Below are 23,900 nucleotides of genomic sequence, written 5' to 3'. Positions count from 1 at the left end.
CTCAAAACTTGTGTAGCTTCACTGGTGGTTCTGGATGGTAAATAAAATGTTTATATTTGTGTTGTAGTCATGACGACCCCTGGTTCCTATCACCACCACTGTAAAGATGTCTGAACATTTCACACCAAACCGCTCTGAATCTCTCTGATTACACCTCACACACTGGATTATGCCAAAATTATGAAAAATCCCTTTTAACTTCTCCTTACTGTTATGTGGCGCCCTCTGAAGGGCTGTTACATCACTGCATCCACTCACCTAAAATTAGTTTGACCGTCAAAATCACTGCACACTTCAGAAGCCGAAGTTGCCCAGAAATCATTGTGATCTGACTCCCAAAAAATGAAGGACAAAGCAATAACATACTAAAAATTTTGTAATTAAAAGCTGTAACTTAAAACATTTTTTGTTCAAGCTAGGCTTTATTTATCATGCAACACACTGAGAAAGAAGAGTCAATTACTGATGTTCACAGTGGTGGTGAACCTCAGTAACACTGAAGCTCAAACTCATGTGTCTAAAAAAAACATCACACACTAATCTGAATCACTGTATCAGTGTTTGTTTCATTTTCCAGAAAAATGTGATCAATGATGACTGAAGCTTAATTCAGCACAATTTAGAAATGTATTCAAAAGAAGGTTTCAGAGGTTTTGAGTCTTGATTTAGAGATCATTAATGAATCTCACACCATGAGAGATTAAGGACCAGCTTGAATGTGAATAAGTAATGTTTGTTTAATGAGGTTTGCTATAAATACCAGCTGTAACTTCTTCCCAATTCAGTTTTTATTTCTTTAACAAAACACGTTTATGTAGTTAATAACTTTAACTGCTTTAAAATCGAATTATATATTTTTAAGTCACTAGAAGAAACAAATAGAATTGCTGGAGAGAACAGACATGTGACTGTAGTTTGTCACTTTCTCCACCAGATGTTACTATTATGCAACAAAACCAATTACTGTGTTTGTAGTAATGGATCATTTTCTGACAGTTTGATGGACAGTTTGTGTCTTTACTTGAACTCGTATGTTGCACTAAAACTACTCAAAAACATAACCCACATGCCCAGACGTGAGGGTGTGTTGAAACCAGTATTGGTTTCTCATAATGAGCAGGTTTTCTGCTCAGTTTGTTTCATTCAAGTCAGTCAAGTCACCTTTTATTGTCAATATTACAATATGTACAGGACATAAAGAGCATTGAAACTGCATTACTCTCAGACCCCTGTGGTGTAGCAGTAACATTAAATAGATGGTAAACAGGAAAATTGTGAATTTAAATAGACACTAATACAACACTAAATCGTAAAAATACACTAATGGTAGAAAAATAGAATAATAAAAAAATAATATAAATCTAAGAAGGTCCTGAAATGAACACATTAAGGTCTGTGGGAAAAATAGAGCAAATATAAACACTACTGCAGTTAGACTGAGCTTATGGAGCAGTTAAAGTGATGACTACATAATCATTCTCTGATTATGTGTTGCTGAATACCCTCTTTATGCATTCTTGCATTTTTTTCTTCTTGTAGGATATTTTTAGAAAATAAACATATTCGTCTGCAAAGAAACATTCTGACTTGTCACACACTGAGGAATGTCCGTACAGTCGATAATGCAGCTCATGTAGGAGTAGCATTATGGACTTTAAGGACATGATTCTCAGTGACAGACGTTAAAGTAATTACAGGCAATTGAGGTAAAAGAGAAAATGTTGCCAAAAAGCAGTTAGGGTCCTTGTTTCATTGTCTTGTTTTACTGTATTCTTAAGTTGCTGTGTGGATGCTGAAGTCTCATTTGTGTTAGTAATGGACGATTCAGTTAGAAACGCAGAACTCCTCTTTGATTTGGGACGTGAGCGCATGACACTTTTTCTGAAATTGCCTCAGACTGCCAGCTACGCTTCACACGGACCAAGGAAGTAGCCCGAGCTTCGACTCGGAAGGCAGAGCTTGGCCAGCGGCGAGGCTCCAGCATGCCCATTCCATCTTAATGAACATGCCTGACGTTCTTTATTTATCTATTTAAATAGCTAGCTAGCTAACGTTTCTGATGGTAATCTGAGACTGCAGTAGTGCGAGTTAATGTAGGTTTAAGCAACATTAGAGCCATTTATTTAACTTAGCTACTGTGATAGTAGCTAGGTTAGCTATAGGTTAACTATCTACTGATGATGGGGGTGTATTCTGTAACTAAGTCCTTGCTTTAGTCCCTTCCATTAAGGCGAAGTCAGTAGAGCAAATATGTCATTTAAGGTGTTCGTCAGTGCAGGACACTTTTTTTTGGTAAATATTTGTGTCTGAGTATTTTGGAATGGTCTGGCATTTTTTGAAAAGTGCACCATTTTGCAACTGCTTGCCAGTGTTACGGGTACCGTGCGACGGCACCACAATAAGTTATTTTTCCTGAAAACAGGACAAAGGGATCAGACAAAGGCGTCAGCTTTCACTGCTTCGGGGTTCTCTGCTATATTTATTGAAACATTTTTTTTAAATCATGTGCATATGTCACTTTCCTTTTAATTCACTTAATATTTTCCATAGACCATTTTTTTAAATACAAAAATAATGCCGTTCTCAACATAAAACATGAAATACGTGACATTATCTATTTTTAAGCATCCACATTTTTAAGCATTTCCTTTCTTCCTTCCTCTTTCACATTTAATTATTTATAACACAGTGCAATTACTTGCTAAAGGGCAATTCTTTTAACTAAATACTCTTATGAATTGTACCATCCGTACTCAAACATAGTATGTAAATATGTATAAGCTCAATTCAAACACTGCAGATGCATCCAAAAGTAGTTTGAACAATATATATACACAGAACATTCTGAATATACCGTAAATGCTGTATAAAACTGCTAACAAACAACCATATTATTCCAATTCAGAGAGAGACTGTTTTTAGATGGTGTTAATAAAACAACAAGAAATATGTTAAATTTTAATGGGAGGCGCGTGTGGTCTAGTTTACCAAGACGTGCTGCTAGCTTTAACCAGTTACCCTTGGTGTTCTAACCTCAAAACAGGAGCATTTTATCAAACTTTATCACATAAAACCAGGTTGCCTTACACTTTGTGTGGGTTTTATGGGGTTTTTGAAGTGATATTTCACATTACTAACCTGAAAACAGGACAAAGGGATCAGACAAAGGCGTCAGCTTTCACTGCTTCGGAGTTCTCTGCAGCTATGAGAGAACTTCAGCCGCGCAAGTAAACACAGTCGCCACGTAACACGGCCCCCTACTGTCGCTGAATAAGTACAATACGTAAGTTTTTCAAGCAAGGATCTGCAGCACATAAGTGGTAAAAATCCCTATGTAAATAATAAAAACATGATTACATTTTCTTCCAAATAAAAACACAATCTAACACATTTTAGAAAAATACAGAAAATAAACAAAGTATATAAAAACATAGGCAAACATTACCCAATAAACATGTGACCACACTTTTGTGGGCGTCACACGCTCCCAGACAAAAAGAAATGGGTCCCACCATTTACCAATTACAATGTTTCTCAATCTAAATTCTGTCCTTGTTCTTTGAAAGTGTTTTTAGCAAGCAAGTGTAAAAGGTGCCATGTATGATGGTGGAGTTAAAAGTGCAGGATACCCATAAGGCACATATGTGAGTGGGGGTAACAAGTAGGGTATGGGTGTAGTGCATAGGCAGGTGCTGGGTTATGCATCAGTGAGTGTGGGAACTGAGTGGCATGAGGTAGAGTGTAGGCAGGTGAGTACAGGCTGGTGTTAGCTTTTTCTGAGTTAACCCTAGCATAGGTTTGTACTGATGGCTGACCGAGAGACTTGAACGTGAAAACCTGCTTAGGTCGCCTATCTCGAGCTGACCTTCTAATCTCTGGTTGGGTGTCTGCCAAAGGTGGGGTTAGCTGCTGCTCCTCGTAGACAGATTCTAAATCCTCATATCCAGCCTCCTCCCCAGATCCATCGAAAGCAGGTGTGTGTTCGTCTGTTTTTCTCTTTCTATCTCTGTCTTACAAGCATGCTAGATGGACTTTCCCGAGCTCTAGTGGACTGATGGTTGTAGACTACGGCAGGCCTTCTTTCTGTTGTTTCCGCCGGTATCTTCAGCCAATAACCTCCAATGTTTGAACCATCATCAGAATCAGTGTCCAGACTGTCTTCTAAACCTGTTGGTTCTGGCGGCTTCTTGGTTCTGGCTTGACCTTTCTATTGCTGTGTTTTTTCTCTTAGGGACATGTTCTTTTGGATGTGGGGATGCCTCAACTGGCAGATCATTAACCAACAATAAAAGATTGCGGTGGAGCGTTCTTGTTTTTTGTTTATCTCCAGCTTCAGGATACACTACATACACTGGGTTATTTGCAAACTGTTCTTTTACAATATAAATGGCCTTCTCCCAGTATGACCTCAGTTTTCCTGGTCCTCCACGTTCACTAAGGTTCCTGACCAGAACTCTATCCCATGTTGTAATGTCACCCCTCTCACTTTTGTGTCATAGAGTAACTTTCCTCTGGCGCTGGACTTTTTGCTATTCTCACTGGCAATTTGATAAGCCTCCCACATCCGTCTAGCCCACTTTCTTGCATACCCTTTCGGTAAATCAGGTTCTGTTTCTTCCACCAACCCAAACACCAGGTCCACTGGCAACCGTGGATGGCGACCAAAAAGAAGAAAATGAGGTGAAAAACCAGTCGACTCATGCCTAGTGCAATTATAGGCATGTACAACTTGGGGGAGATGATCCTTCCACCTCTCCTTTTCCCAGTCCATTAAAGTTCCTAGCATCTGGAGTACTGTTCGATTAACCCTTTCGGCTGGATTACCCTGTGGATGGTAGGGTGATGTTATTGAATGGCGGATACCAGACAGCTGTTGAAGAGTGTGAAATAATTTGTTCTCAAACTTACTCCCTTGGTTGTGACGTATCTTTGATGGATACCCAAAGCGGGGTATAAAATTATTAAACAGGCACTCTGCAGCTGTCTTTCCACTCTTGTTTCTTGTAGGATAAGTCTGCACAAACCTGGTGAAATGGTCAATCACCATTAATATGTACTCATAACCACGTTTACTGGTCTCTAGAAGTAAGTAAATAGTCAATGTACACCAGCTCGAGAGGAAAATTTGATGTGATACTGCCCATGGGAGCTCGGACGAGCCACTGGCTTCTTTGACTTTATACATGGACATCTCTTAGTCATGTAGTCCTCGATCTCTCTTGCCATGAAGGGCCAGTAAAACCTTTCCCTTGCTAGATGCAGTACCTTTTCTGTGCCAACATGAGACATTTCATTATGAAGTTGTTTTAAAACAAAGTCCCTGTATTTGGCTGGGAGTACTAGCTGCTTCCTTTCATTCACTTGCCAGTAGAGAAGTCCATTCTCCAGGCAAAGTTTGCACCATTCATGGAATAGTTTCTTTGTTGCTCCCCTGGCTGCTCTGCACACCCCCTCAGTCAGTGGTGTGTCTGTTTCTTTTAGCTTTATCACCTCACTAATAGCCTCATCTGCTCGTTGTGCTCCTAGAAGCTCATCATAACTAATCAGAGACAATATGGTCACAAGATGGGAGAGGGGGGTCTTGGGTCCTAGACCCATATCCGATGACTCTCAATTTACCATCCTGTAGCTGATAAAGAATGGCACCCAGACCCTGGTCTGAGGCATCTGTATGTAACACAAAGGACATGTTGAAATTAGGGTACGCTAACAGAGGGGGATTCATTAAGAGACCAATAAGTTGTTCAAGGGCTTGCTGGTGCTCACTTCTCCAGTCTACTAGTGTTCTGGAAGGCAACTGTGGGCCTTTGTTCTTGAACCGCACTACAACTGCCTGGTCTGGCTTGTTTTGGAGAAGCTCATAGATAGGCTTTGCTATTCTTGAAAAGTCCTGGATATAAGACCGATAATAGCCTAGGAACCCAGTAAGCTTCCTAACATCTCCAACTGTCTGTGGTGTTTTGCTAGCTAACAACTGCACTGCCTCCAGATCTTTGGGATCCACCCTCACTCCCTCAGCTGACACAAGGCAACCCACGTACCTGACTTCACGCTGAAACATTTCACATTTCTCAGGTCTTAGCTTCACCCCATGGCATTGTAGGGCTTGCAGAACTTTCCGGACAGCTTCTACATGTTCATCAAACGTTTTTGCATAGCAAAGAACATCATCGAGATACGGGATGCAGCAATCATGTCTGAACTGCCCCAGCATCTCCTCCATACTGCGCTGGAATGCTGCAGGAGCATTTGAAAGTCCAAAAGGGATACGGACCCACTCATACAGTCCCCACGGAGTAATGAAGGCAGTAAGATGTTGGGATCCTTTGGCGATGAAGCCCTGCTGGTAGGCTTTTCCCTGGTCCAGAATACTGAACCAGGAATAACCACCCAGCGTGTCAGTGAAGTCTTGTATCCTAGGCAGCAGATGTCGGTCAGGAATGGTCTTTTGGTTTAAGAGACGATAATCAATGCATAAACGAAGAGTCCCGTCTTTCTTACGAACACAAACCATTGGAGCAGAGAAAGATGACTTTGATTTTACAATCCAACCTTTCATTAACAGCTCCTAGATATACTCCTTTACTTCCTTAAACAATGGTTGAGGGACCGAGGAATATGCTCTCTGGACTGGAATATCGTCTTTGAGGGTGATCGACATCTGCAAACTAGGAATGCATCCAATTGTGTATTTGCAGCAGGCCCTCACCAACATCTAACTATGAGTTGCGCATTGTCTGCATCAGGCTCAAAAAGAATATAGGTGTCTGATGGATCAACACTCAATGGGACCTGACACTTGACCAAAGTTACTTGATCTGCTAGGATAACAGTGTCATATGTATCAGTCCGCAAATGTCCATGCTGCATAGACGGCTTCCCTGCTTGGATAAAACTCACTAGCAGCTCTGCCTTCTCAGTCGGTATTGTGCTTGCCTTAGAAAGGAGAGAAGTGAGGATCGGATCTGATTTCGCTGGATGGCTATGTATCACTTCCTCTAGCACATTAAATCCCAGTAGCAGCTGCTCAAGAGGTAGCAGCTGCTCAATACTGCTAACGAGAAAGGGCACAATTATTGACTCTGAGAAACCCCTAACTTCCCCCAAGCTGACGAGTATCCAGCCATCAAAGGGTAAAACATCTCCATTCACTGCATGAACCTACAGTTCTTCCTTGTCATCAAATACTTCACTGAGTGGCCTAAAAACGGTGCCAGGTAAATGCTTCTCCATCCAGCCCCTATCAATCATACTAACTTTAGCCCCTGTATCCAGTGGGGCCTTAACTGCTACAACATTTAATCTTGCATGAGAGCCTTTTCCCCTATAAATTTGGCTAACTGCTCACCCCTATGGGTGGGTAAAGACAGAGAAGGTGGAGGGGATAACTGACATTGCTGGTCATTCTTAGGTGTGAACTTTTCACTTACTGGCTTAGGCTTCATACTACTCAGGCACCTGATATGACTCTCAGAAGTATGGCATGAACACAGCTGGGACTGAGGGCGGAACCCGGTCACTGCTTGTCCGCCGGCAGAGACCGGCTCCAGTTTTCCTGACACTTCGGCTTCTTCAGACATCCCATTGCTCTGTGGCCCTCTTCACCATTCCAGAAACAATGAGTGCAATCAGAACGGTTCTGCTCAACACATCTGGCACAGCTATATGATCTTCCTTTCCTTTGGTCCACTTTGTTTAGGCAATGCTGGCATGAGGATTCTGCTAGTTGGGTTTGTGAAGGTTTCTGCATCAGTTCTACTGTTTATCAGCTTTTCAACCTTTTCTGTTAACTGCTAGAGCATGTCTACTTTGGGTTTTCTGTCTGAACTTTCTTTCTTTATGCTTTGTTCTTGTACAGCTGCAACTTCAACCTGTGTGCTATGCATGTTTGCTTGTCTCTGCCTCACAACTGGTCCAAGCCGCCTCTGTCTCTCATTTTCATCATTAGTTTTTCTCATCATTTGTTTTAGGATAGCTTCATCAGTCACATTGCAACCCAAGAGCAGTGGTTTAAGCTCCCAACGTATATCATTATGCTTATGCCCAAGACCCTGATATACTGTGTGCAGAAAGATATCTTGGACTGCGCTCGCACTGTAGTTCACATCTGGGTCAGCATATTTGGAAGACAACAAAATCTTCTGCTTAAGCCCTATTACACGGTACAAGAACTGTTGTGGTGTTTCACTATCATGTTGCTTAGCGCACATGAGCTCTTGGAATAGTTCCATATTACTCCGTCCACCTAAGTGGGATTGCAAGAAACCTTTGAGCTCATCAACAGTTAAATCGTCCTTGTGCATCAACATGTCATTGAAATTTCCAGACCTGATAACTCTAAGTACACTTCTCACTATTTCAGCATCACTGAACTGTTCCCTAATGCCTTCCTCAATCTGCCTACAAATGTTGTTGTAGCTTATATCTGAGCCCTGGTCACCGATCTGTCCACCCTGAATCTTAAATTCTCTGCGCTGGAGCAATGCAAGATCACGAAGGGGAACTACTCTCTCATGTGTCCTGCGGGAACGTGGTTCAGCCAAACAACTGCTATGGGCAGCATTGGATTGTGAAGTAGGCTGAGGTGGTGAAAGTGAGGGTATGGTGTGTGTTGGGGTAGGAGTAGTCATGTAGTCATGGACTAAGCTCAGCATAGCTAGAAAGCATTTTCTGCAGATTAGCGTCAGTGTCTGGTGCAGCATTTACAGTAGCAACTGTGGTTGGATGGACCAAGTTAGTGGATGATGCAGGATTAGCAAAGCTAGTTGTAGCTGTGTGGTTAATATTGGTGTTAGAAGCACTTGTCACCATATTATCAGCATCTCTGTTATCCTGACTTCCGGTAATGCTCAAATCAAGCTCAAAATCTGGCAGTGCATCACGTGTCTCAGAAGTCCCCTACACCAACTTTGAATACATTTGAATGACTCTGAATAATGTTGTTAACAACATCATTAATCTCTAACAAGTGTGCCATACCTGCATCTTCAGACTCTAGCAAAGTTTCACTGTTCATGAAAGCCTCAATGTACTCAGAGCAGCTTTCCTCCTGTCCCACCTCAAGCATTGAGAAGTCTTTCCCCGGCACTGGACCGACACCCTTTGCAAGCTGGAAAAGTTCCTCAGACGTTGAGCGTGAGCAGACTCTTCTTGATTGTCCACACCAAGCTTTTCCTCTCACTACTCACCATGGCTTTCCCCTCTTTCACACTCTGTCACCAGTCCTGGAATCCTTATCACTCTTGGGTCTTGATCTCTCTTTCTGCATACAGTTCAAGCTTCCTTTACTCACAAGTGCTCAGAACAGCGAAGACAGAGTCTCTTGTTTGTGGTTGAAATCACCGTTGCCATACTGCATGTAGCCCAACATCTCTTCTCCAGTAGCAGGTCAACAGGTGTTCTGGTATCATAGTTGAAGCAGCATATCTTCTTCCAGACTGCAAGTTGAACAGCAGCACCAGATCACTAATGGTCTCCTCACTCAGCAAAATGTGGTCTAGCTCCTAGCCTGAGCATGTATTGCTGATCCCCGTACGGGCCACCAAAAATCTGTTACGGGTACCGTGCGACGGCACCACAATAACAGTTATTTTTCCTGAAAACAGGACAAAGGGATCAGACAAAGGCGTCAGCTTTCACTGCTTCGGAGTTCATGCAGCTATATTTATTGAAACATTTTTTAAAATCATGTGCATATGTCACTTTCCTTTTAATTCACTTAATATTTTCCATAGACCATTTTTTAAGTACAAAAATAATGCCGTTCTCAACATAAAACATGAAATACGTGACATTATCTATTTTTAAGCATCCACATTTTTAAGCATTTCCTTTCTTCCTTCCTCTTTCACATTTACTTATTTATAACACAGTGCATTTACTTGCTAAAGGGCAATTCTTTTAACTAAATACTCTTATGAATTGTACCATCTGTACTCAAACATCCATCCATCCATCCATCCATCCATCCATCCATCCATCCATTTTCTAAGCTGCTTCTCCGTCAGGGTCGCGGGTACTCAAACATAGTATGTAAATATGTATAAGCTCAATTCAAAAACTGCAGATGCATCCAAGTAGTTTGAACAATAAATACACAGAACATTCTGAATAAACTGTAAATGCTGTATAAAATATAACTAACTGCTAACAAACAACCATATTATTCCAATTCAGAGAGAGATTGTTTTTAGATGGTGTTAATAAAACAACAAGAAATATGTTAAATTTTAATGGGAGACGCGTGAGGTCTGGTTTACCAAGACATGTGCTGCTAGCTTTAACCAGTTACCCTCGGTATTCTAACCTCAAAACAGGAGCTTACATCTCAACATAACGATTATTTTATCAAACTTTATCACATAAAACCTGGTTGCCTTACACTTTGTGTGGATTTTAGGGGTTTTTTGAAGTGTTATTTCACATTACTAACCTGAAAACAGGACAAAGGGATCAGACAAAGGCGTCAGCTTTCACTGCTTCGGAGTTCTCTGCAGCTATGAGAGAACTTCAACCGCGCAAGTAAACACAGTCGCCACGTAACACTGCCCCCTACTGTCGCTGAATAAGTACAACACGTAAGTTTTTCAAGCAAGGATCTGCAGCACATAAGTGGTAAAAATCCCTATGTAAATAATAAAAACATGATTACATTTTCTTCCAAATAAAAACACAATCTTCAACACATTTTAGAAAAATAAAGAAAATAAACAAAGTATATAAAAACATGCAAACATTACCCAACAAAAATGTGACCACACTTTTGTGGGCGTCACACCATCTTGCTGATTTGCCGGTTTTGGGACTGTAGTTCGCTTCTTAGTCTGCTGCAGGTGTGGTTTGACAACGTTGCACTGGTTATTTACTACTAAATATTAGGTCTGTATTTTTAGAGGATGCACATTTTAACACTGTGGCCTGCGCTGTACATTATTAAAGGGTATGTGCACATGCATACATTAATCTTTCCGTTAGACAGCTAGCTAGGTTAGCGAAGTCAAGAACTGTTAGTTAATTCATACAGAGCCAGTGCAAAACCAAGCTCTGCTGTTGTGTGCATTTTGGCACGATATTAGGTTAAGTAAGGTAATGTTAATGCTCTGTAAAGTGTCTAACTAGTTTGTGGATCTGTTCAGTTAAGCTTGTTGGATATAGCTTAACGTTTTTAAGATTTGCTTTTCCATTTATTATTTAACATTAGCTAATTTCTTTCTCACAGCAGTTAAAATGAACATTTAGTCTCTACATGTATTTAATGTCAGAGCCAGTAGTTTAAACCCATGAGTTTAAATGTCACATTAAAGAAGGCAAAGTAGTATGCTGTCCTTTTAGTCAATGTAACAAAACATTCTCTGTGATATCAACATCAGGCAGATGCTCTTATCCAGAGCGACTTACAGTTTGATCTTTTTTTTTTCCCCCACAGGTAGGCGAATGTGGTGTTAGAAGACTTGCTCAAGGACTCTTATTGGTTTATTGTAGGGTGTTTACCCAGGTGGGGATTGAACCCCACTCTACAGCGTAGAAGGCAGAGGTGTTACCCACTACGCTAACCAACCGCAATCATTTACCTCACATTTGTCTAGAAACCACAAAATCTCGGCAAACAGTCTGATTGAAGCTGTAGTAGAGAGGCATGTTTCAAACTCTTGTAAACTTACTTCATCTCAAGCTGACAATGAAAAATTAGAGGCTATTATTGCTGATGATGACATTTTTTGCTGAAGAGATGCCAAATGTCCCAGATAAGGCAGATGAAGCTCTGTTTTTAAACAGTCTAGCTTTATACTATCTTAAATTGCAAGCCAAGTTGTTACTTCTATCTTCAGTTATTCAGACAATTATTGAAGATTAACAGAATATTCATGATGTAAGCCAGTCAAATCTTTTTTAGAAATTGACTGAAAAGTTGAGTCAAGTTGGAATTTTGGAATGTGAGATTAACAAAATCATTGATGTTCTTAAATCAGAAGATCTGCTCATTCAATGCAACACAGTGCTGAAGACAGACCAGAGGAGGAAGACCATATTCAAGGAAAGTTTCAGGTATGTTGAGCCAAAGCCAGTATACCTCGGAAAAAAATGACTTGGGTAAGGAATGTTATTTTCAGTATATTCCAGTCAAAGATACATTGGAGTCACTCTTTAACTGTGTGTCAGTTAGAGAGCAACATGAGAAAATTCATTCCCAAAGGCAGATAAAAGATGTTTTTCAGGATATTTGGGATGGGAGCAATATGACAGATAATTCCCACTTGAAAGCTAATGCAGACTCTTTGAGCTTGATACTGTATCAAGATTCTTTCGAAGTGGCCAATCCACTTGGATCAGAAAAGAAGCACAAGATTCTAGCTGTTTATATGATGCTTGGAGATATTTTGCCCCATAATAGATCCACCATAGATCAAATGCAGCTTGTGCTATTATGTGAAGAGCAGGATTTTAAATTCTTTGGTCAGAACCTAGTTTTGATTTTGCAAATTGGTAGATGATCTGAAGTGTATAGAAGAACATGGTTTAAGATTACCTGATGGACAGGTCCGTAAAGGCATTTTAGGGTCTCACAGCATCGGTGGCTTTGTTGAGAATTTCAGTTTCAGCAGTCACTTTTGCAGGTATTGTGACATAGATCGAAATACATTTCAAGCTACACCCTATTCAAAGGGCTCACTTAGAACAGCTGAATCTTATAAGCAGAATGTGGAAAATGTAAGGTTGTCTAGTATGAATTCTGAATGTGGTGTGAAGTTTGTTCAGTTTTCACTAATCTCTCACATTTTCATGTTTGTCATGGATTGCCACCTTACTTAGTCCATGATCTCTTTGAATGTGTAGTGTCCTCTGATGTTGCCTTATACATCAACCGTATAGTGGCAGAGAAGCACTTCACGTACATCTTGTTAAACCAGCGTATTAGTCATTTTAAATACTTTGTCCTAAATACACCTTAATTGAGGTATTGATGTTGGTGAAAAGAAGTGCTGGTGATGTAGTTGTACTGAAACTATTTGGACTATTTGATATTTAAGAAAATATATATTTTTTTATTATTGTCTATTCTCGTCTATTATTTTCAGGCTCCAGTGAGGATGGGCCAAACCTGGATGAAAATCCAAGAAGGAATTTTCAGTTGCTGTTGCGCTTATTGTAACTCACACAAAGTGTGTTTCTGAGCTCTTGTTTTTTTTCCAGTAAAGGTTGTTTTTTTTGGTATCTAATGTTTTCATGCTGTATTTTTATTTTATTCCAGATTCAAAGCCTGGAAAATGTGTCACTGTAGATACATGATTTAAATAAAATAAAGCAGAACTGTGAAGTTAGAGTTTCATGTCATATCTTGGTGCCAGTTATTTGCCTTGAAATATGTGTACGTTAACAGCCTCTTACTAGATTATGTAAAATTACAATAATGCCCAGACAGTAAAGTGCTGTAAAGCCAATAAACTAATTATACTGTAATAAGGTAATACAGTAGCACAATGTACATTTAAATTAGAAACTGTAAATTAACAGTATTGTACTGGCATCTGTGCTGCCAGTAATTTACTGTAAAATCTACAGTAGGAAAATAAACAGTAGTCAAGAAAATATAGTAATTTTACTGTAATGCAATAATACAGTATCCATCCATCCATCCATCCATCCATCCTTTATCTTCCGCTTCTCCGGGGTTCGGTCGCGGGGGCAGAATCCTAAGCAATGCGGCCCAGACCTCCCTTTCCCCAGCCACTTCCACTAGCTCTCCAAGGGGGATTCCGAGGCACTCCCAGGCCAGCTGGGCAATATAGTCACGCCAGCGTGTCCTGGGTCTTCCCCGGGGTCTCCTCCCAGGTGGACTTGCCTGTGACACCTCCCGAGGGAGACGTCCAGGAGGCATCCTAACCAGATGCCCGAACCACCTCAGCTGGCTCCTCTCGGAAAAATAATACAATATAATATAATGCAATAATACAGTATCAAGCTGTAAATTAAATTTACAGTATCTACTGTTAATTTACAGTACTGTACTGGCATCTGTGCTGCCAGTAATTTACTGTAAAATTTACAGAATTTTTTTTACAGTAGTAAAAGACTTGCAATAATGCAACATGTATATAGAAATAAGGCAACACTATACACTGTGTGCACAATTATTAGGCAAGTGAGTATTTTGACCATATTATCATTTTTAGGCATATTTTTCTAACTCCAAGCTGGATAAACTTGAATGCTTAATGAATTTAAGCATAGCAGATGATGTGTATATGTGTAATGAGGGAGGGTGTAGCCTAAGGAGGTCAACACCCTATATCAAGGTGTGCATAATTATTAGGCAGCTTTTTTCTTTAGGTAAAATTGGCCAAAAAAGAGATTTAACTCTGAAAAGTTAAAAATTACCAAAAGTCTCTCAGAGGGATGCAGCACTCTTGAAATTGCTAATATATTGGGGCGTGATCACAGAACCATCAAACGTTTTGTTGCAAATAGTCAACAGGGTCGCAAGAAACGTGCTGAGAAAAAAAGATGCAAATTAACTGCCAAGGATTTAAGAAGAATCGAGTGTGAAGCTACCAGGAACACATTATCTTCCAGTTCTGTCATATTCCAGAACTGCAACCTAGCTGGAGTATCAAAAAGTACAAGATGTTCAGCGCTCAGAGACATGGCCAAGGTAAGGAAGGCTGAAACCCAACCACCACTGAACAAGACACAAGCTGAAGTGTCTAGACTGGTCCAAGAAGAGTCTGAGGACAGATTTTTCAAAGGTTTTATGGACTGATTAAATGAGAGTGACTCTTGACGGACCAGATGGATGGGCCCGTGGCTGGATCAGTAATGGAACAGAGCTCCACTTCGAGTCAGACGCCAGCAAGGGGGAGGTGGGGTACTGGTATGGGCTGGTATTATTAAAGATGAGCTGGTTGGACCTTTTCAGGTTGAAGATGGGAGGCTGTGGTTGCTACTGCACAGAAAATTGATCGTCAACAGAACTGACAGACTCCATGAATGGAAGGCTTATCACTGTTATTGAAAAGAAGGGTGGCTATATTGGTCCCAATTTTTTTTTATTTCTCAGAAATGTTCATTGGAAAGCTTTGAGTTGTATGTTTATAATTCTCACTTGAACAGATGAAAATAAAAAAGTGAACTGGGAAAATGTGTTTTTCATTTAGCTGCGTAATAATTCTGCACCATTATAGTTGCCCAATAAATGTGCACATATAGATATTCTCTTAAGAAAAACAAAACTTCACTTTTACTTTCTTAAACATTCATGTTTGAGGTTTGTTAACATTTTGGATTAACCAAGAGCACTGTAGTTGGTCATTAATAAAAATAATCCTCAAAAATAAGACTTGCCTAATAATTGTGCACGCAGTGTACAAAGTAAGATGACCAAACTTACATAGATAATTAAGATATTACTCCAATAAAACAAGGAGGACCATTCATTCATTTATCATCTAAATCACTGAACCTCCTGGGTCACAGGGGGAGCTGGAGCTGGAGCCTATCCCTGCACCCATTGGGCAAAAGGCAGGAAACACCCTGGGCAGGTCACCAGTCCATACAAGGAGGACTAGTTCATACATAAAGAACTACAACTGGCTCTGTAAGATCACAGTATCTTAAGATAATCACCATGCCAACAGGAAAAAGCTTATTCATTCATTCAATATTGTCCTTGGGGTAGTGAATGAGAGGCCCAGCCATAAGAGTCAGCCCCTGTTGGTCCTCTGATCCTCCCAGGTAACACGGAAAGAATGAGTGCACATCCGGAAAGTTTGCAGATCCTTATCTCTTTACAAGCAGTGGCTGAGTTAGATGTGGGATCAGCCGAATGTTGATCGGAAATTAGTAGATGGCGAACTTGGTGATCAGGGATCAAAAGACTCCTCTTGAGAGGTTGGGATGTTGTTCGATATACACTCAGCCCTCCTATTAATGGCAAAGTTTGACTGATGAGATGTCTTTTGGGGTACAGTGTTTAAACAGTGTTGGTAATGAGGCAGGTTTGTGAAGACATCACACACCTTTATATAACATACCAACACTTGACATTGCAATGTGTTATAAATGTCCTGTGGAGACTTCCGGTTCCGGGCAGTATGGCGTAGGTTGTGGAAAACGTGAACTCCGCAGTGCGAGGTTGTTTATTACTTATGGTGCACTGTTAATTTCCTTTTTTTCGCGACTGAGCCTTGGTTTTAGTCTACTCACCCGTTTTGCTGTGTCTGTTTTCGTCGCCATGCCGCCTAAAGCGAGTAAAAGTTTGGCTTCCTCTCAGCCTCTCATCGGCCCCGCGCTTACTGCGGCCTCCTCGGCCTCGGGCGCTGCGTCCCCTCTGAGAGAGAAGCCCACTTCCCCCGACCTCACCAAAGAGCTCGCAGCTCTAAAATAGGACATCATACAAGCGGTGACCTCGGAGCTGACGCGTGCACTTACAGCAGAGTTCCACTCTATCTCCAGGGATTATCATTCCAAACTTCAGACGGAGCTTCAGGAGATGAAATCTGAGCTTCTCCGAGACAACGCGTCGCTGAGAGCGGAGCTCGGGTCAGTCGTGCGCACCGTTTCTGAAGTTGAAACCTTCCTGTCAGCACTCTCGGATGAGGTTGTGGGACTCAGGGCGAGAGTTGAGTCCCTTTCCAGTGAGCTCGCCAGAGTCGATGCTAAATGCGAGGACCAGGAGGCTCGTTCGCGTCGTCAGAACATCAGGATTATCGGCGTGCCGGAGGGTGATTCACGATTCACTTTGTCCAACTCCAATGTGTCGGAGCTTTTGAGGGAAGCCCTCTCTTTGGAAAAAAAGCCCACTTGTGGACAGAGCTCACCGTTCTTTGGCGCCTCGGCCAAAACCCGATGGGCCTCCTCATCCAATAATAGTGAGGTTACACTATTTTGAGGACTGTGTTCGGATTCTCAGAGAGGCAAGGAATCGCCACAAATCACTTTTTCTGATATGAATCTCTCCATCTACCCTGACCTCACCTCCAAAGTGGCCAAGGCGAGAGCAGCCTTCAACACAATCAGAAGAAAACTTCGTTCAATGGACGGGGTCAAGTACGGTATGTTTTACCCAGCTCGACTTCGTATTACATACAAGGGCGAATCGCGGGAGTTCACTTCTCCTACTGAAGCTGAGCGCTTCATTTCTACAATGCCTGGGTGACTGACTGTTTCTCTCATCCTGTCTTTTGCATACATCCTCTCCATGCCTTGCTTTTTGAAAGTGAATAAATATGTGGATGGAGTGGGGAAGGGAGAGGGGAGATAAACATAAATAGGTGCATAAATAGTGATAAATATAATTACAACGGAAATTAATGGAAATGTTTGAGAAGAATAATTGATTGAATGGGGTGCACCATGAGACACTGTTTGTAATATGTTGTAAATTTGCTTGTTCTGTGGGGTTTACTAAAAGTCTGTACTTGCACTGAGCTGTTCTTTCGGAAGTGTTGTTCATTTGGGATTGACTCCCGTTGGAGTCTGTTTGGAAGTAGGGTGGGGGGTGGGAGTCATGCTTTGGATGGGTGGGTTGATGTCCCCCTTTTTTTTTCTTTTTTCTTTTTTCCTCTCAGGTGGCCTGTACGATGGTTCACATTTATTGTATGATAAATGACTGGTCCTAATTTTAAGACAGTGTCAGGTGAGTTCCCTTTAAGTTTCTTGACTTGGAATGTCAAGACTTGACTTGGGTTTAAATAATCCACTTAAACGGTTGAAGATATCTAATCACTTGAAACATTTAACTGCTGATGTAGTATTTCTACAGGAGACACACCTTAGGAATGAGGGTCATCTTAGATTGAAATTCTCTTGGGTTGGTGAGTTCTTTCACTCTAAATTCAATTCTAGAACCAGAGGAGTTGCAATTTTGATTAAAAAGGGAATTCAGTTTGTTCCTGGGAATGTTGTTGCAGATGTGAATGGCAGGTATCTGATTGTGCAAGGTCATCTATTTAATACCCCTGTGTTGCTTGTGAATGTTTATGCCCCCAATTTCGACAATCCAAACTTTATGACAGGATTACTCAGCTCGATACCATCTCTAAATACTCATTTCTTGATACTTGGTGGAGATTTTAATTGTGTTATTGATCCAGTTTTAGATCATTCAGCCCCTCCCATGATAACCCGCTCTGCTACGTCTCAAGTGCTTTTTGATTTCTTAACTGACAATGCTATTCTTGATCCTTGGAGAGCTCATAATCCTAGTGCTAAAACATTTTCTTTCTATTCTCATCCACATAAAACATATTCTCGGATTGATTTTTTTTTTTTTTGATAGTTTTCTCTCTTCAAGGGTCATTTAATCTAATTACCATCCTATTGTGTTGTCTGACCATGCCCCCCTAACTGTCAATGTGAAGTTATCTAACCGTCCTTCTGTCCCACCACGCTGGAGATTTAATTCGCTGCTGTTGTCGGATCCTGCCTTCAATTCATTTATCAATTTTTCTATAGACGATTTTATTATCAACAACAAAAATGATTCTACATCAGCTTCTCTTTTGTGGGAATCCCTTAAAGCTTATTTACGAGGGCAGATTATTTCCTACGCTGTCTATTCCAACAAGATGCAGAAACATGAAGTGCAGGATCTGATGACTGAAATTGCTGAGCTTGATAGACTCAATGCACTCAACCCAACTTTCGCTTTGCAGAAGCGTCGATTGGATCTTCAAACTAAATTTGATCTTCTTACTACTTCCGGTGCAGAGCGCCTCCACTTACATGCGCGCAGCAGTTACTATGAATATGGTGACAAAGCCTCTAGGTTATTGGCCCATCAGTTAAAAAGACGTGCAGCTTCTCGATCGATTTTTCAAATAAATGGTCCGGGGGGTGAGCTGTGTTCGGATCCACTGTCCATTAATGCAGTTTTTAAATCTTTTTATTCGGAAACTTTATCAATCGGAAGCTGCGTCTGACGATGAGGTGTCTGCCTTCTTGGATGGCTTAGAGTTTCCCATCATGGATCTACCAGATGCAGAATCTCTTGATTCACCTCTGAGCCTAGAGGAAATTGGGATTTCTATTAAAGCTATGCAGACAAATAAGGCTCCTGGTCCAGATGGGTTCCCTATTGAATTTTTTTAAAAGTTTATTGACAAATTGGCTCCTGTTCTTTTAGCGGTTTTTGAGGAGTCTTTATCCTCTGGAACTTTGCCACACACGATGACTCAAGCTTCTATCTCACTTCTTCTTAAGAAGGACAGGGACCCGGATTTCTGCGCATCATATAGACCTATTTCTCTCTTGAATGTAGATGTAAAGATTTTGGCCAAGGCTCTGGCATTGAGACTGGAGCGTGTTCTGCCCGGGGTTGTTTCACATGATCAAAATGGATTTATTAGGGGGCGTCAGCTTTTTTTCAACGTTCGGACGCTTTTGAATGCTATATTTATGGAACATTCTTGTTCTTTTCCTGAATTAGTTATTTCTTTAGATGCAGAAAAAGCGTTCGACAGAGTCGAGTGGAATTTTTTATTTTTAGTGCTGCATAAATTTGGATTCGGAGATAAATTTATTTCCTGGATTAGACTTTTATACACTGCTCCCCAAGCTAGTGTGCATACAAATGGTGTCCGCTCTGAGTATTTTTCGTTGAAGCGTGGGACAAGACAGGGGTGCCCATTGTCACCTTTATTGTTTGCTTTAGCTATTGAGCCCTTGTCTATTGCTTTGAAATCCCTTCCACTTTTTCAGGGTATTGTATGTGCTGGTGTCGAGCTGAAACTATCGTTGTACGGTGACGATCTGTTATTATATGTGACTGACCCCGCCTCTTCTCTCCCATCAATTCTGTCTCTGCTAAACACATTTGGCTTAATTTCAGGATATAAAGTAAATTTGCAGAAGAGTGAGTGTTATCCAGTCAATGCATTGGCCCTGACATTTAACTACTCCACTATACCATTTAAATTGGCTCCAACTGGTTTTAAATATCTGGGGATACATGTTTCTCGCACCCTACCATCTCTTTTATGCAATAATTTCACTTCTTTATTGAATAAACTTAAATTGGACTTGCAGAGGTGGAAATCCCTTCCCTTGTCCTTGTTGGGCAGAATTAATGCTGTAAAGATGAATGTCTTGCCTAGATTTCTTTTTTTGTTTCAGTCTATTCCTTTATATTTACCTAAAAAGTTTTTTAAAGATTTGGATCAGCTTATTATCTATTTTATTTGGAATGGCAAGCTTCCCAGAGTGAGTAAATTAATTTTACAGAGATTCAGATCTGATGGAGGCCTCTCCCTTCCCAACTTCTCTTTCTATTATTGGTCAGCACATGTTCATAAAATACTTAATTGGCTTAACTCTACAGAGTTGTTGTGGTGCAGATTGGAGACTCAAACTTGTGTCTCATCTTCTCCACTTGCTCTACTCACCTCTCCCTTACCACTTAAGATTAAAAACTTTTCCAAAAACCCAGTGGTGATTTCCACTCTTCGTATTTGGTGTCAGTTTAGACGCCATTTTAAATTCTTAACACCTTCTTTGCTAATGCCTATTTTGAATAATCATTTATTTTCCCCATCTCTTTCTGACACTGCCTTTCTTACTTGGCACAAGAGGGGTATAACATCTTTTGGTGACCTTTTTAAAGATGGGACCTTTTGCACCTTTGCCCAACTGGCTTGTGAGCGTAACCTGCCCTCTTCGCATCTGTTTCGGTATTTCCAGATCAGACACTGTGCTTAGCTCTCTTCCCTGGCTGCCCTATAAGGCAGCCTTGGGATGATTTATTGTCTTTAGATCCTTCCAATAAATCGCTTATATCTAGAGTGTATTTGATTCTTCTAAATTTAGATGTACCTGATGTGTGTAAAATTAAATGTGCTTGGGAAAAGGAGTTGGGCATTTCTCTTTCCGACCAATGGTGGGTTAGAGCGATTAATGTGGTGCAGTCTTGTTCACCCTGCGCAAGGCTCCAATTCATTCAGTTTAAGGTTTTGCATAGAATGCACCGTTCAAAATTTCAATTATCTAAATTTTATCCCAACTTGGTCAATGATCAGTGTGATAGGTGTTCAATTTCTCCTTGTAATCTGAGTCACATGTTTTTTTATTGCCCAGTCTTGCAGAGGTTTTGGAACTGTTATTTTGATATAATTTCCAAGGTTTTGGAGGTGGAAATAGATATCTGTCCTATGGTGGCAATATTTGGCCTTTCTCTTCAATTACCCTCACTTACTCGAGGGCAAGCACAGGTTTTGGCCTTCACCTCCTTACTGGCTAGACGCCGTATTCTTTTTCTATGGAAATCTTCAAAACCTCCTTCTGTTGCTTTTTGGCTTCAAGATGTACTGCAGTTTCTCAAAGTGGAAAAGATGTCATGTACCCTGAAAGGTAACACCGCCTCATTTTACACCAAGTGGAACTCTTTTCTTTCCTATGTTGATTCGCTTTTAACATTGCCGGCTGACTGAACTTGAAGGACTACTATAATTCAGATTCATTCACAATTGTGTGTGTGTTTTTTTTTTTAGTTATTTATTATTATTATTATAATTTTAATTATTATTATTTATTTATTTAATTATATATATTTTTTCTCCTTTCTGTGCATTTTTGTTTTGATTATTTATTTATTTAATTTAATTTTTTATTTATTTATTTTTTTACAGACTCAATTCATTATGTTATTCAGTTTTGCTCCTCTGTGGGTTGGTATGATTGGGGGTGGACCAAAATGTTTGGGGGAGAAAATGGGGAAAAAGTTTGAGCATAGACAGTGCTGTTCTCTATTTTCTTGTAATTAATGCTGTGATATGTTTGCTTTTGGTCTTGCTCTTAAAAGAAAAAAAAAAAAAAAAAGCCCTCAGATGTCTTCAATCAGACAAGACACGGTAACTGCAAACTTTGCATGTCTTATATGATTGACTACATACAGAATAAGAAGGGCTGGTTTAGTAAATGCTTGTTTTTATGTCCGTCTCCACTGCCTGTTGTAAACACTGGAAAAAAAGTATCAGAAAATTAAATGACAGGTTTTCCTTAAAAAAATAAATAAATAAATAAATAAAAAATGTCCTGTGAAAGTTACATTTCCATGTTGTCTAAAGAAAATTGTTTTGTGTGTTGATAATAAGTGCTGTGTCGGTGTTCACAGTCTGCAGAGTTTGTGGCCCAGTCTAATATCTGTCTGTACCTCTACCTGCTTTGTTTATGGGGGCTAAGTGGTTGGGTTGTCAGCCCTCCAGACTAAAGATAATGCATAAATACTTCCTTTCCCCAATAAAGTTTGGGAAATTTGTGACCTCATGACTTTTTCTGTGAGTCCCATTGCCTTCAGTGGTTGCTTTTTCAGCATTCCTAGGGGAAATATAAGCAGACCTTTTTCCTTTACACTATTTCTGCATCTTAGCATAATCCACCAGAGATGGAGCTTCTTTGTCTGATGTGACATAATCCTACTTTGTCTTCCTGACTTCAAGAGGCCAGCCAGAGTCTCCAACAACTATTATTACATGAAATTACTACATAACCATAAAAGCAAACAAGAAAAGAAACCCTGCTAGAAAAAACAGCACAGATCAGCATGTTTCTATGGGGGTCAACCAGCATGGCCACATTGGGTGACCAGTATTTTTGGCTTCATAAGGGACTTGAAAACTCAATAGGGCAGCTGACACATTCAGACTTGGACAAAGATTCCATTACATGTTTAAATCAGAATTAACTCCATCCATTTTCTAAGCCGCTTCTCTGTCAGGGGGGTGCTGGAGCCTATCCTAGCAGTCATCAGGCAGAAGGCAGGATACACCCTGGACAGGTCACCAGTCCATCGCAGGGCAGACACAGACAGTCACTCACACCTAGGGGCAATTTAGCATGTCCAATCAACCTGACTGCATGTCTTTGGACTGTGGGAGGAAACCAACGCAGACACGGGGAGAACATGCAAACTCCACACAGAGAGGACCCCGGTCACCCGGCTGGGGAAATGAACCCAAGCCCTCAGAATTAACTCAAAATATACAATAACTAAAGTTTAGAGGCATTAAGATATAAGAACATCATCATCCTGGATCACAAATCACACACAGGAGAAGTCTTAGAGGTTTTTTTACTCAAAATAATAACAGCTGCTTCCAATTTACTTTGCAAAAAGTAATTCAAATACATCCACTCTCTTCTAAAAAGGTTTGTAATAAAGTTATATTATCCCACAAACATATTTTATTAATTTACACTAACAATGCCATCCCAATCATCATCCCAATCATCCCAAATCCATCCATCCATTTTCTAAGCTGCTTCTCCGTCAGTGTCGCGGGGGGGTGCTGGAGCCTATCCCAGCAGTCTTCGGGCGGAAGGCAGGATACACCCTGGACAGGTCGCCAGTCCATCGCAGGGCAGACAGACAGACACAGACAGTCACTCACACACCCCAATCACATCAGTGTAATTACTGGACATTTGTTAAGATCTGACAACCAGAACCATTTGTCTAACATTAGTGCATCTGATCCAGCCAGTCAAAGACTTCTGAAGAAGTTAACCATCTGGAGGAAGTGTTGTAGATTGTGGTTCAAACTAGTCACCACAGGAAGGTAGAGCTCCAGCATTTTCAATTTCTACTAAGTAGTCCCTTCCTTGCAAGTGTGAACTGAACCATTTTAGGACAGTTCCTGAGACCCAAACCAAGTTCTCGAGTCTATCTATGAGAATTCTGTGGTCAATGGTATCAAAGGCAGTGCTGAGAACGACCAGTAAAAGAACATATTTTTCGAATGAAAGGCAGATTTGAAATAGGTTTGTAATTAGTAGAGTTGCTTCTCGATTTTCAGCAGTTTTTAATTTGTATGTATGTATTAAAAAGTATGTTATGTATTGTTGACAATGTTTTGATTGTTGATTGTCTAGCTTTATACATTACTGTGTTGACACACACAGCCTGTCTTTGA

General features: G+C 40.5%; 1 protein-coding gene across 2 annotated transcripts in view; it reads left to right on the top strand.

The window, feature by feature from the left end:
• The window catches only part of LOC108414242 (zinc finger protein 3 homolog), a 30,040-nt gene extending 16,772 nt beyond the window's left edge, over positions 1-13,268 (top strand). Inside the window, exons 7-8 of one of the 2 annotated variants that reach the window (XM_037538361.1) lie at positions 11,970-12,045; positions 13,077-13,268. In XM_037538361.1, the coding sequence (XP_037394258.1) occupies positions 11,970-12,045; positions 13,077-13,172 (172 nt within the window). In that variant the 3' untranslated portion in view covers positions 13,173-13,268. Of the gene's footprint in view, positions 1-11,425; positions 12,046-13,076 lie in introns of both variants that reach the window. The other variant, XM_037538362.1, reaches the window with a different exon arrangement.
• Positions 13,269-23,900: the final 10,632 nt, after the last annotated feature.

The sequence above is a fragment of the Pygocentrus nattereri genome, chromosome 5 (genome assembly GCF_015220715.1).
Source record: "Pygocentrus nattereri isolate fPygNat1 chromosome 5, fPygNat1.pri, whole genome shotgun sequence".
Taxonomy (NCBI): domain Eukaryota; kingdom Metazoa; phylum Chordata; class Actinopteri; order Characiformes; family Serrasalmidae; genus Pygocentrus; species Pygocentrus nattereri.
This window is presented reverse-complemented; position numbering and strand designations above follow the sequence as displayed.